The sequence below is a fragment of the Hippoglossus stenolepis genome, chromosome 13, assembly GCF_022539355.2.
Source record: "Hippoglossus stenolepis isolate QCI-W04-F060 chromosome 13, HSTE1.2, whole genome shotgun sequence".
Lineage (NCBI taxonomy): Eukaryota > Metazoa > Chordata > Actinopteri > Pleuronectiformes > Pleuronectidae > Hippoglossus > Hippoglossus stenolepis.
The window spans coordinates 12061400-12074775 of record NC_061495.1 but is presented as its reverse complement, the minus strand read 5'-3'; the positions used below and the strand labels follow the sequence as shown (position 1 = coordinate 12074775).

Here is a 13376-nt window from a genome sequence, read left to right as displayed (position 1 = left end):
ATGATCAAATTCAAGTAGCGATAATTAACTATGAGACTAAAATGATCAATAATCTGTCAGCCCAATGTCGCAGTCAAAAGGTACTCGAATAAGCACATTTTTCCAAAACGTCCCCCAGTGAGACGGCCAAGAAGTCCCGTAGATCGGTTCGAAAAACTCGGCAAGTTGCCTTGGTGACCATCCAGGCTGCACCGACTGGCACTATCTCTATTTCTTTTTTTTCTTCTTCTTCTTTTCTTCCCCCCATCCACATATATACACTTTAAATAAAAAATCAAATCTATCTTTCAAATATTCAACAGTCCCTTTTTCCCTGGGAGAGGTAAAGGAGCATTGTTGAATAATGCAACCAGACGGGGATCTCCCAGAGCTGGTCTCTACAGGCATCACTGAGCAGGTCGGATCCCACTTGAGTAGCATCTATCACGGTGACATCATCATTCACACAAGGAGATATGATCAGACAGTAGTACACTACTCTACTACTTGAGCCAACTCTAAAGCAGGCAGTGGTGTTACTCATTTAAACCAATCTATCGGCCATCTGTTGATGCTTAAATCATGGTCCGACTGCCATTTCTAAATCAAACACCATCAGTGTGCCTTTATTGCTTTCTGCTGAACGAGAGCATGTTTTCTGAGGGGAGAAAAAAAAAATTGTAGCTTGCGAGACATATCGCATATTCTCTTTTACCTTGTGTGATTCTGGTGGGTGTGTAAATCTAAAAAAAAATAACCACAGGGACATGAAGCTCAGGAAGAAAACAACATCTACATGCTGCAGCGGCGGCGGGTCTCTACCCTGCAGATTAGGGCATTGGGAGCACTTTGCAGGTTGTTGTCACAGGTATGACGAGGGAGAATAGCGCTCACTATCCCCAGGTTGCACAAGGTGTGAACAAAATGTGCAGCCAATTTGTTTTGTGCTGAATTAGAAGAAGGGAGAAAAAACATTGCAGGAATATGCTTTGCTTTATGTATATCTGTCTCTGAATTTGCTGTGAGTTTAGTTCAGGGTTTGGTTTTTTTTCCCCTCAGTAGCTTGGAGGTACTTTCTGAGCGCGTATGTTCTGGTTCAAATGGTTATTTAAACTGGACTGCAAGTGACATCAAATCAACAACCAAACAGCATCAGAAAGAAACACGTCCAATCCAACGGGCTTAATCAAACCACAAGGACAAAGAGAGAGTGTGAGCATTGGCACAGGAATGACTGATCTTGGGGGAATTGGCAAGACCGACTGCAAGCAAGTGTATTACATATGGCGTGCCATTTTCACAGCTTCCACAAAGAGAACACAAAAAGTGTTATATCTCACTATCTAAGACGAATAAACAACAACCCAGATATGCTGAATCTGTCTTTAATTCTGCAACAAAGGCTCGAGGTAGAAGGAGCTCGAGGTAGACGATGCTTGCGTAAGACTCTTCGGATTTATATCCGTGAGATGAGACGGCGGGGTTGTCTGAGCTGAGCAGAATACACTAATAAATGAAGCTGTCCTCCCACTAATTCTATGAGGTGTCAGTCAGGATGACTTTCAGCTCCAACCAAGCCAGATGGTTTCTTAACACTGCATTAATGAATTGATTTGAATGTGGCGTCTCAGGGAAAAGAAAAAGGTTTGTATTCTCCTGCAGAGGTGGTCAGCGTGAGGGTAAAGAGAGACGCAATCCGCTGACCCCGATGGACGAAGAGTACACAGTGAATCTCTTCACTTCATGCTGATATGAGTGTGACTAATATCTTCACAGTGTTTGTATCTGTTATGTTGACAAAGTGTTAAGACGAGGCCTTTGTCGTCACTATTGGACACAACTCGCGCCTCAAGTGTTATCATCTGTGTCCTACCCCACTGCACTTTATTACTATCATTAGATGGATCGCTGCACTTTCCCTGTGGTGTGAATTGCTATCAATTATGTAGCCATCTTTCAATTATTGTATATTGTTTTAGTACCTGCTAATGAAATGTGAAACTACCGTGTTATGGTGTGATTGTACTGGGCAATAATCGGCTACTGTACACTTAGGCACATTTTTCAATTAGGTCTGGGAGGCAATTCTTTTTTCAGTCATTAAGCACATTTGGTGCAAGGCTGTCCACCTTACACTTAGCCAAAGGTGTTTCTGCAGTTTCTGTTCGCCAGCAGCATCGCCGGCCCCGGTGCAAAAAAACCACTGCTGTATGCAAGAGGACTCTGAAGACAATACAAGACGACCCACTGTGATTTTCACTGGGGATTTTGAAATTCACACCTGTGCTAGGTGTTGTTTGGGAGTCTGATAAGCATGTGTGAAACCGGAGGGGTGACTGGAACGGGGGCCTTATTTGAAGGAATAGATCTTTTCAGATGTATCTATCAAGGATTGAAGGATTGTTTTGGATTTTCATCTATGACAATAAGAAGGGACAAGGCCAATCGAGCACCGTGTATCTTAGTTACCAGTCATGTGTCTAACTGAAGCTGCACATGGCCATATGGCTGTGTGCAAAAAATAGACCCTCCAATAACGCTACATGAGGATTCAAGCATGTAGCACATGGGGAAATGAAGTATTACCAACATCACTGCCAGATGATAGTCAGCCACTGCACAGCTCATACAATTCATATGAACATGCATAAGGAAAAAAATATTATAATTTTCCAGCGTATGAATAAATCCCAGACCTTATCATTACAGGATCAGAGGCTGGAAAACAAAGTGCATGGGAGTTGATGCTCCTCCTCTCTCTGCATTGGTGATGTTCAGAGGCAGCCTGTTATTGGAGGTGTTAATTGGCAAATTCAGTACAAGTCAAGAGTATGTTCCCTGTCGTCCTCGCCCGGCGAGGCTAGGTCATTAAACCGAGAATGGATTCTTTCATGCTGCCTTAACCCTTGAATTGCGATTCGCCGCTCCACAAACATCCCCCATGCTCAATCCCACCCCCATGTGTCAAGAGAGAAAAAAACAACACTGATTTAACCGTGACAATACAAGAACAGGAGGATGGCACATGTTTGAGAGCCAGACTTTTTCAATCCTGCAATTTTTTTTTATTCATAGCCAAACGACTTCAAAAAGTTTAGTAGTTTACAAATGTCCAACCACCATGTAAAAGTAGTCTTACATAGTGGTGGTGAACAATGTGAATTCTAGAACAAAGGCATCAACGAGCGCCGCTGATCAGTGCTTATGTGTTCTGTGTATTGAACCAAATCTCTCATCCGCCTGAAATGTGAGCCTCCTCTGGGGTTCCGGGTGCGATCTCACCACTGCCTCTGTCATCACTTGCTGTGACTGCCAAATCTCTGCTCCAGAAATCAGGGGCTCTCAGACCAGCACTGAAACACACACACAACGGTGCGGGGCTGCTCGGAGACTTTGGGCGCACAGGCAGCGACGGCTTCAACACATTTAATCGAACACACAAAGTCAGCGCCACCACTTCTGCACAGAGAGCACGCCGGAGCCCAACGCATGGCAAGACAACTGTGAGGTGATACTCTCAGCTCGCGACGCCATGAGAGTTGGCAGTCTCTCATGCCAACGGTGACCAGTGCACAGACAGTTGAATATGCTTCTCTCCTATGTTGTTAATCATCGAAATGACATTGCTGTGAAGAGGGCATTCTAGCCAGGTGACCTTAATCCACTTGCTCTGTTTTGTTTTACATTTGACTAAACCCTTTGACAACTATTTTTTCCCCCTGCTTGTGTTCTTGGCAATGGGCGTAATCTAATAAACATTGTTTGAATAAATCGGTATATAATATTTTGAGGAGTAATTGTGGAAAATAATTACTTATACCAATAAGGAAAAGGTTATGTTTGTTTGGTATGATGGTTTGTTTCATGGAATTTACATATTTGAATTACTAGCCTGTTATATTGTGATGCTTGAAATCAGTAAATATCATGAAATTAAGCTCACAGAGATGTGATGGGAAGTTTCATAAAATATTCAAACCCCTTCTCTTTTCACGTTTGCTGATGTCTGATGTTTAAATCAATAAAATTATTTCACCCCCATTAATCCACACTGAATAGACGATACTGACAAAGCAAGAACAACATCTCAAAAACTTTTGCAAATGTATTAAATGTAAAAACTGAAATATCACATTGACATAAATATTAAGACTTTTTAGTGCTTAATTGAAACACCTTCTTGGGTAAGATGTGAAAGACTTTGTACACCTGTGTTTGAATATATTCTGCCATTGTTCTCAGCAGAGCCTCTCGCGCTCTGTCAGGTTGGATGGCACCCTCAGTGGACAGACATTTTTAGGTCTCCCGAGAGATGTTCGATATGATTCAAGCCAGGGTTTGGCTTGGGCCACCCAAGGGAACTCGTAGAGTTGTTCCCTGAGCCTCTCCTGTTCTTGGACTGTGTGTTTAGGGTCAGTACTGTTCATCAGTCCAGAGGATCTTGTTTCCCACAGTCTGATGGTCCTTTATGTGCTTTTATGTGACTATCACCCAGGAGAGGCCTCTGTCTGGCCAATAAACCCCATTTCAATGAAGTGCTACAGGGTTGTGCTTCTGGAAGTTTCTCCCATCTCCACATAGGATCCCTGGAGCTCTGACCATCAATCCAATGGTCATCATAAGGCTCTTCTACCCGGGCCGCTCAGTTCATTGGGTGTCCAGCTATCAGATGATTTCTGGCTGCTCTAAACATCTTCCATTCAAGAATCATAGAGGCCATTGTCCCAAGATACAGTCCTGTCTCTGAGCTCTGCCGGCAATTCTTTCAACCTACTGGATTGATTTTGATCTGATGTGCATTATCAGCAGCCAGACCTGATATAGAGAGGTGTTTGTCTTTCATGTCCAATCAATTGAGTTTACAGCAGGTGAACTCCGTTCGAGGACGATGAAGACAAATGAGACGTGCCTGAGCTAACTTTCAAATGACATAGCAAAGCATTGGATTATTTATGTCAATTGAATTTTTCCCTTTTAATCAATTTTATTAAAATTTCAAGCAATTCCTCTTTGTAATTATGAGAAACTGAGCGTTGATTGCAGATGGAAAAAATGATATTAAGGGGGCTGAATATTTTCTGAATGTACTGTGTATATATATATATATAGTAAAAATGTCAGTCGTAAAATATAGGTACTTCTGGATAGCCATTCTATTTATAAAGGTAGCCATAATAAAAGGCAACTGCATCATTTTTGACCACTTTAAATTCAAGTAGATTCATTCTTATAACCATATAGCTTGACTTAAAACTTGATAAATACGCATTTTCCTGCTTTGCAAACCTCATAAAATGTGTCAACAAAAATTATATCAACATCAAAAGCATCAGAAGAAAAATAAATGTTGTCCACTCTAACTTCTTGTATCAAATGGAGTCAAGTCATTACTAATAACAGGTTTCAATAGAAAGATTTTTGATTTGGGGGCAACACAGTTGGACATTTTGGATTTTTAATGTAATAAAGTTGTGGGCATTTTCAGTAACTTTTTCAAATCTTCTATTCTTATTGAAACTTTTTCATGAAATTACCACATGTATATTTTGCAGTACATCATACAATCAGCTCATTTCACAAACACAAGCTGAAAGCACAGGCCACAGAGATCAGTCTGTGCATACGATCACCTCCAAGCTGAAAGAAGCAGTGGTGGAGTGCCAACAGCTATACCGTGCCTCAGCCCCCCTCTCCCCCTCTCGTCTCTCCTTGGAAATGAGTGTGCTCCCCTGAAGCCAGTGACTTCCCATCTCCCCGAACTCTCTGCAGCACCGACTGGTGGTGCAGAAACACTGCTTATTAGCATGCAGTAATGATGGTGAGCTGGGCTCCATTGTTCTAACACCTCCCCTCTCCTCCGCACCAATCTGTCACCATTCAGTGGGCTAGAGCTGCCTCAAATGCTTCTCTCCACAAATGAGATGGATAATTAGTTGCCCCTCACGAATGCTGCACTCTTCTCACCCCTGATTGCTTTCACCTTCTTGCTCCTGGCAATTTTGACACCTTGTAATCAGCCTGCTACTTCACCATCTCAATCCATATCCCTCATCTCTTTTTTTGGTAGTCTTTTACTTTTTTTTTACAGCTCTTAAATCTAACGGCAAATGTCCCAAAGAGATAGATGGCTCACATATCTGTTCTTTTACTGGAAATGACTGCAAACACAATGGCCTGAATGTAAAGTGGAGTTTTCTTAAAACAGCACAAGCAAGAAAATACAGAGTGCGTTAAAAAAAAAAAATATGTAAAAAAAATCCTAGCTGTCACTATGAGTTTCCTCTTCCAAATAACAATGAATGACAACATAATTATGAGCAAGCAGCTGTTCATGATCCCAGAGAGAAAAGCTTGCAGGTTGCACAATGTTCAACTCTTCACAGATTAACCACAAAGCATCATTAGGGATATGTACTTGCCAAAAGAATCAGACTAAATTCTCCCCTCAGTATCCGTGATGTGAAATATAAAAGTACGTGGTTTGCGTCACTCTGATGATGTGTAGCCCACTACATTAGATAAATATGTAATATTCACCTTTGTAAATACGCTAAATGGCATGTTCGATCTGTCTTTTACTCCATGTAGATGATACAGTGAGTTTGAGTAGTGCTCTTCTATTTTCAGTGACTCATTAATTGGGAATATTGAATAAAATTCATCCCATTTTTTACACCCTCCTGAGTTATTAACGAAACAGTGAAATGCTCAACATGGATATAAGTTAAGGCTGAGATAACAAATCAATCAGTCTAATAAGCCGTGTTTGAATTTTTAAAAATGAGTTATGATGCCCTGATACATGTAAAAGGGGGAAAAAGGTTGTTTGCCGACTTCACACCAGCTCATCTACCCCAGCACAAGTGTTACCAGCCCATAGCTGAAGGGCTGCGAGGTCCTCGCCGCACAACCAAGTGTTCCAACACTCACAGCATCCCCATTTCTTTAAACATCTTCACGCTGAATGGTGAATATCACAGCAATTGTTGGCAGAGGTGTGAATAAATACTGCAGAAATAAAAGGCTGAAGCTGCCATGTAGAAAAGACGCAGGTTTAGTCAAATGATTACTGTACACATACTGTAAAAGATGTATTTTCACACAGGGAACAGACAGTGACTGACACATCATCTGTTCTATTTCCAAATTATGATTAAGTGTATTTCACTGGTCAAAGCTTCACTGAACTGCTTTAATTGTTTGTGTATTCCTCATACAGTTGCATGATTAATAAAAAAAATGCCCCATAATTTTATATAATGTATTTATAGGGAATACCTAGACTGTCTTATAATAAAAATATGTTGAACATAATTTGAGTAAAAATGTAAAACTGCTTGAATATAATACACTAGAATATTGCATCAGGAAAAACCATCACTATACAAACAGCAAGGTAATTGGGCAACTAATTGAATAATGAGCCTGTGCTTAATGCTATGTGTTGCCATCTGTGTTGATCATTTTAATGAGCATGTGGCATGCTAACTTTTAAACTTATTTCAAAGTTATAAATATTTTTTCAACTCTGTACCAATTATGACATACAGATGCTTCAAATTATCCTGGTGTATGACTCGGAGAAACAATAGGGATTCATCTGAAAAAAGCGCTAATCACCGTTCTAACGACTGATTGAGAGATTTGATGCATATTGTTAGTACATCTAATTCATAACATATGGTTGTTCTGTGAGATATGATGCCAATACAGAGAGGGCAGAACTGTCATATTTTCAAATTTCTAAAAGTAAATGGTTGTATTTTTAATGCAATTTGTTGAGAAATAAAAAAAATATATATTAATTTGTACAAGAAAGTAAATAGATACACATATTGTCCACCTGATGTCTTGTGCACAGATAGGATGTCTCGTGATGTTTTCTGTTTACATGTTGGAAACGATTCAAATGATAAAAATGTTGCAAGAGTAAATGTCGGTTTTATTTGCTCATATATATACCATGTTATGCATCATCATCACTTGCTTTCGTAAAATCTCAACAAGTTATTAGAAAAATATATTGGGTAAAGAAGTGTACCATTCAATTCTTCAAAATTAAATAAATGGATCCAAGTCCTATTGCAGTGTCTTTTCAAATCCAGCACAGCGCGTGTACTTCCTGGCGGGCAGGCAGACCACGAGTACAGTAAAGTCTTTGGAGGAGTTCAGGCCTGGGCCCATCAGTCTGCTTACACTGTCAATTGTCGTCTTCACTCTTAGGAGAGAAATGCGAGTAGAGGTGGCTGTTCATTTGGTCCTGAGGAACCACAGCGTGGCAGAAAGCGCATTTATCAGGACTGCTGCTCTGAGGCGTCGCCAGCTCTGTCCCCACGTCAACTGCATCACACAGCTCAGGGCTCCAGAGAGGCTGCAGAGCAGGACGAACCAAACAAAAACAATATATTATTCATGCTCTAAACAATCCTTATATTAAATTCATGCTGGACCACTTGGCCCTCAAGCTGAAGTATCTGTTGCTTTAATGTCCTGTCAATCCAAAAGGCTGCACAAACACTCAGGAACACTAAAGGCAAAATGTGAATTTATCTCTTACTATTTGTGTTTATTCAAGGTTTCAGAACCATCATGTCTAATCTAAACGTCCATGTTGATGAATCCAGGGAAATTATCATATCACGAAAAACTGGACCAACTTCTAAAGCTTGCTGCATGTCATTCACAATTTTTTTATTGGGCATTTATACACATCAGCAGATAAAATTCAGACACTGTGTTGTGCTTCTATCTGGCTCACACTTTCCAGCAAAGATGCCAAATATAACCAGAGCATCAGTGCTTGAGTAAAAAAAAGAGAAGAAAGAATCGGCACACTTTACACAGTAATACATTTCAAGTTAAATACCCCGAGGGGATTTTTTTTTGGGGGGGGGGGCTTCACACCGTTTCACTACTCCATTAGCAAAGATCAATCATAAACTGATAATTTGCTACTAGTTTTCTCAGACCTTCTCCTGTGATTCTCACCTGCTGGGGTCCCCGCACACTCTCCTGGGAGAGCGAAGATGATGTGGAGTGGGAGGGGGACGGAGGGTAGACAAAAGGCATGGGCAGTTCCACGGGCTCCTCCTCTGTCATTGCAGATGGGTCACCACTGAGCGGTGGCTTCAGAGGCATCATGAGACCAAAGTGTCTGTCTGGGGCACTGTTCAGGAAGTCATATTCACTGTCTGCAGAGGGCGGGAATTTGACACTAAGTTTGGTGAGAGAGTCTACTAAGTCCCGGTCCTCAGGGCTGGCGCCGCGGGACGCCAGCGACGTGGGCTGGTGGGGGATATCCACTGCTGACCTGAGCACTGAGGGTAAGGGTCCCCCTGCCTCTGCTGTACGGTCCGTGCACTGGATGGGCATGGAGAACTGCTGATCTGTCAGACGGCAGGAAATTATTTGACATTTTTCTGTCTCAGTCAACATGTTGCCGCGTTTCACTTCTGGCTTTAAGGACATTTCAGCTCGTCAGAGAAGCTTCAGAGACATAAAATACATCTCACACTAGTACACTAATACACCTTTGACTTTAAATGTATTAAAATACGATATGTTATATTACTGTTTATAAATCCTGTATCTATAGCCAGCTTCATGCATTAATTCAATCGATGCCTTCAAGTACAGTCCTAGGTAAGGTGCTGCTATATAATTATTGTAAGCATAGGTTGATTTGATATAAATTATTGTTTTCAATTCAACACAATTTATTTCAATAAATGGAATAAATAAAAATACTGAAGTTTGCAAAAAAATGCTTGATTGTACTCGTTCTGGGGGAAGGAGTGCGCTTGTTTTATTAAGATAAAATAAATAGAATTGTTTTTATATTTGATGAATATTGACATTACCATTTGATGTTTCGTTTCCTCCATGGAATCTTTTCAGGTGGTCTTTTTGTCTTTGTGTTAGAGACCGAATCTGCCGAAATTTCCCTTGAATTGCTTCAAATACATCCAGCATGTCCTTGCTGACAAATAAATAAATAAAGAGTTAGGGAAAACAAATCCAGTCTTGACCTGTACTTTCTATGACATAAAAAAAAAAGAAAGAAGAAGATGACACATACTAGTCAACTCTGCTGTTGACTGGTAATTTTGAAGAAACAGCAACAGGGCCCATATTCTCCTGAAAAAAGGCATATAGCATTCATAGAAATTATTACCACAAAATATCCAAGGAAATATTTTTAACACATCTGCATGTTTATTAAGATTTGAGATTTGTTTACTCGTGGCTGGTTAAATAATGAACAGTAAAGCTCAAGCTGCTCAACTGTGCAGTGATATTATCCTCTAGCACCATCTGGTGAAGTAAAAGTGGATACACCTTGTGTGGCGTAAAAAAAAAAAGAGGATGGATCCTGTTACAGCAGCAGTGCAAACTCGGGTCCCCTCAATCGTTTGAATAATGTAAAAAACATTTAAACGGAAGCATGAAAAATTCCAGGGCATTCCCTTCTCATCGGCCGAATGACTGGACAAGGACAGAAGTTCCCTCAACTATCATGAAGTTATATGCTAACTGCTTTGGAGCTGTGTTAACAAGGGTGAGCAACACTAACTTAACTTAAAAGATAAAGCTCAGACGTTACAGTGCTAAAAATCGATCAGATAGTATCAATCACATGAGGCCAACACTTTGTTTCAAGCCTCATAATTAGTGCTATATTCACTACCTAACCTAATGAGTTCCTTTGTCGTCAACACAAGTGCAGCAACATCAAGCAGAAGTACGAACAGAGGGTGTGTTTCGTGTGCGAGAGGAAGCTGTTTGTATGCTTGTGCATATGTTCCACTGTGAGAATGAAGAAAAACCTGTTTTTGAGTCATTATATAGACATTTTCACACAGTATAGACCCAGAAAAAGCTCAGTGTCGGACAGCAAACATACCGGGTACTGTTTTATCCTATAGGCACTGGCCCCATCGAGGAGATGGTTGCAGGGCTCACATTTCATCTCATCTTAAGAATCCAAAACAGTGAAAATGAACATTTTGCACGAGTGAAATTTTTAAATTAAACAAATTCAGGGTAATTTATGCCAATCTATCAAAATCTGATCTCATTGAAATATGAGCAGGGAGATGGTCTGATACGACTCACTAACCTGCTGACAGTGGCCTCATTGATGTCAACTTCACCTGAAGTTTTACAATCAACTGCTGCTGGTCGTCTATCTGCTTCTGAAGTGTTTGAGTGTGTCCCTCATAATATTCAGTCTGTGAAAATGTAGTTTCTGTTATTTATTTGTTAGCACCAATATATGGAATCAGGTTGAAGCCTTTACATCAGAAAGTGACACATGTTCATCTACAAATGTGTTATAATTAACACAGATTTCTTTCTATTTAAAAGTAGACGAAACCACAACGAGCAAACACACTTTCAGTGAGTGACATATAAAAAGACTTTCTCAGGAAACAGTGCGAGCTGCTCGGTGGAGAATCATTTGAGCTACACTGGTAATGTTTGGCAGATTTTACACACAACTGGAAAAAGTATTTCTCCTTATGTTACCATTTTCTGCAGCTCTTTTTTAGCATTGTCCTTCTCGATGGAGACCTGGCGATAAGCTTCGAAAGCTTTGTTGAGCTGGTCTCCAATGTTCCTTTCCATGCCGTGTGCTCCACAATCATCACGAACACAGTAGACATGAGCCCTGAGAGTGAAACCACAAAATATTTGTTTTTAATTACAAACAATTTGTTTGGAAAAAGGCAAAACAAATTTAAAGAGCAATTTTGGGGGAAACTTATTGAATCTTTTTGCTTGTTTTATTGCGTCTTTGCACCACACCAGTCAACTTTTCACACACCTTTAAAACAAATAAAAGTCAATGGAGTAGAACGTGTTCATTTCTGTGAGCCAACACTGAGTGAAAACACTTCCTAATATCTGCTGGCTACTCGAAAAAAGGAGAAGAAAAGAAGTTCCAGTGGAGTCTCAGCCACTTGCATGCAAAAGCCAAATATGCATTCACATTTCAACAACTCAGGCCTTGGGAGATGTTAATGAGCAAACTGAGTGTAAAGAAGTTGCTCAATGCATTTGCAGAATCAGACATAAAAACCACTGACCAGGACAGTTGTTCCATTTCTCTGTCCAGTGTCTGTTGTGATGTTCAGAAAACGTTTGCAAAACAAACAGAAGACCATACCAGAGCTGCTCGTCATTAATTAGCGCTCGATCCTCCTGATAAATGCCATAGCAACACTGAAGGTTGACACCACAGCAGCAGCCAAGTCACACACGTTGAGTTTGTCAAAAAAAAATGGCCTGAACAGTGATATCGAAGCTCCACCGGGACACATTGAAGAGGCACTTCACAAAACTCCAAACCCCATAGTTCCGTATTTTCTACTGTGTTAGTGAATGGTTAGCTTTAGCTCATTCAACCGGTGGCGGATCAAGCGTCCGGGCAGACCCGGCTCAGCCCGGTTCAGCCCGGCTCAGCCCCGGCGTCTCTCCTCTTACCTTCATCCGAGTTAACAGCCCCAAAAAAGTCCAAATGAGTTGTTTTCACTCCACCGCAGCGTCTTCAAAAGTTGTCTGAGCAGCAGCGGAGGATATGGCGTGTGAGCGTGTGTGTGTGTGAGTATGTGTGTGTGTGTGTGTGTGTGTGTTTTACATAGCCCAGTTGAGTTGGGAACTTCCCTCGGGGAATCCCCCCGCGCTGTGGACTTCCGCCTTCAACCGAGCTCAGCCAATCAGCGCGCGGCATGAGGAGCAGCGCTGGGCGGTGAGCTGGTTGAGGGTTCTTCCATCCTACGCGTCTGCAAACTGCAGCAGCGTGTGTGTGTGTGTGTGTGTGTGTGTGTGTGTGTGTGTGTGTGTGTGTGTGTGTGTGTGTGTGTGTGTGTGTGTGTGTGTGTGTGTGTGTGTGTGTGTGTGTGTGTGTGTGTGTGTGTGTGTGTGTTAAAAACTGTTACCAAACCTGAGCTGCTGCAATCTGCTCATTTTCATTCCCAGACATTGTTATTTTCTTTTGTCACTGAATATCACATTTTACTTTCAGCAAGTTCTGGGGGAAGAAGTGAGCTTGTTTTTATTAAGATCAAATAAAATAATCCCTTACTAGTCCACCAACGGGTTAATCTGCAGTGTTACAGCAGCACCCCACATTCTTTAGCTTTTTTCATAAAGGAAATGCTACATCTTCATTTACAAAATATTAAGACTGACAGAAAGATTGCGAAGTATTTAGGGAGAGACTAATGCATTATTGGTTTCATCTCGTTTTTATGAAATCATTGGAAAAAATATGTAAAATATCACAGGCCTTAACTTGCACCCTGGTAGTTAAACCACTGCTTTGATGTTCCCAGAGCTTTCCTTAAAACGAATAGAGGCTCTGCTCTACAGTCTTAGCTCCTCAACACCGGAAT

The 13376-nt window shown here is 41.0% G+C and overlaps 1 protein-coding gene across 2 annotated transcripts; it reads right to left on the bottom strand.

Annotated features, from left to right (window-relative positions):
• Positions 1–7900: 7900 nt before the first annotated feature.
• tank (TRAF family member-associated NFKB activator) lies at positions 7901–12657 on the bottom strand. 2 transcript variants are annotated; one of them, XM_035175317.2, is made up of 8 exons: positions 12466–12656; positions 11509–11650; positions 11099–11210; positions 10883–10953; positions 10058–10116; positions 9840–9958; positions 8968–9365; positions 7901–8350 (listed from the first exon to the last, which is right to left on the bottom strand). In XM_035175317.2, exons 2-8 carry the CDS (start codon positions 11605–11607, stop codon positions 8180–8182), a joined length of 1029 nt encoding a protein of 342 aa, XP_035031208.2. In that variant the 5' UTR covers positions 11608–11650; positions 12466–12656; the 3' UTR covers positions 7901–8179. The 2 variants fall into 2 exon arrangements, with proteins under 2 accessions (XP_035031208.2, XP_035031210.2); XM_035175319.2 differs by lacking the exons at positions 10883–10953; positions 11099–11210 and having other exon boundaries at positions 12466–12657.
• Between the last annotated feature and the right edge of the window lie 719 nt (positions 12658–13376).

Coding starts and splice junctions, on each gene's coding strand:
- tank (XM_035175317.2), bottom strand. CDS start 11,607: ATGGAAAGGAACATTGGAGACCAGCTCAACAAAGCTTTCGAAGCTTAT. Junction 11,211..11,508: donor AAAAAGAGCTGCAGAAAATG/GTAACATAAGGA, acceptor ACATTTTCACAG/ACTGAATATTATGAGGGACA. Junction 10,117..10,882: donor ATAGGATAAAACAGTACCCG/GTATGTTTGCTG, acceptor GCCTTTTTTCAG/GAGAATATGGGCCCTGTTGC.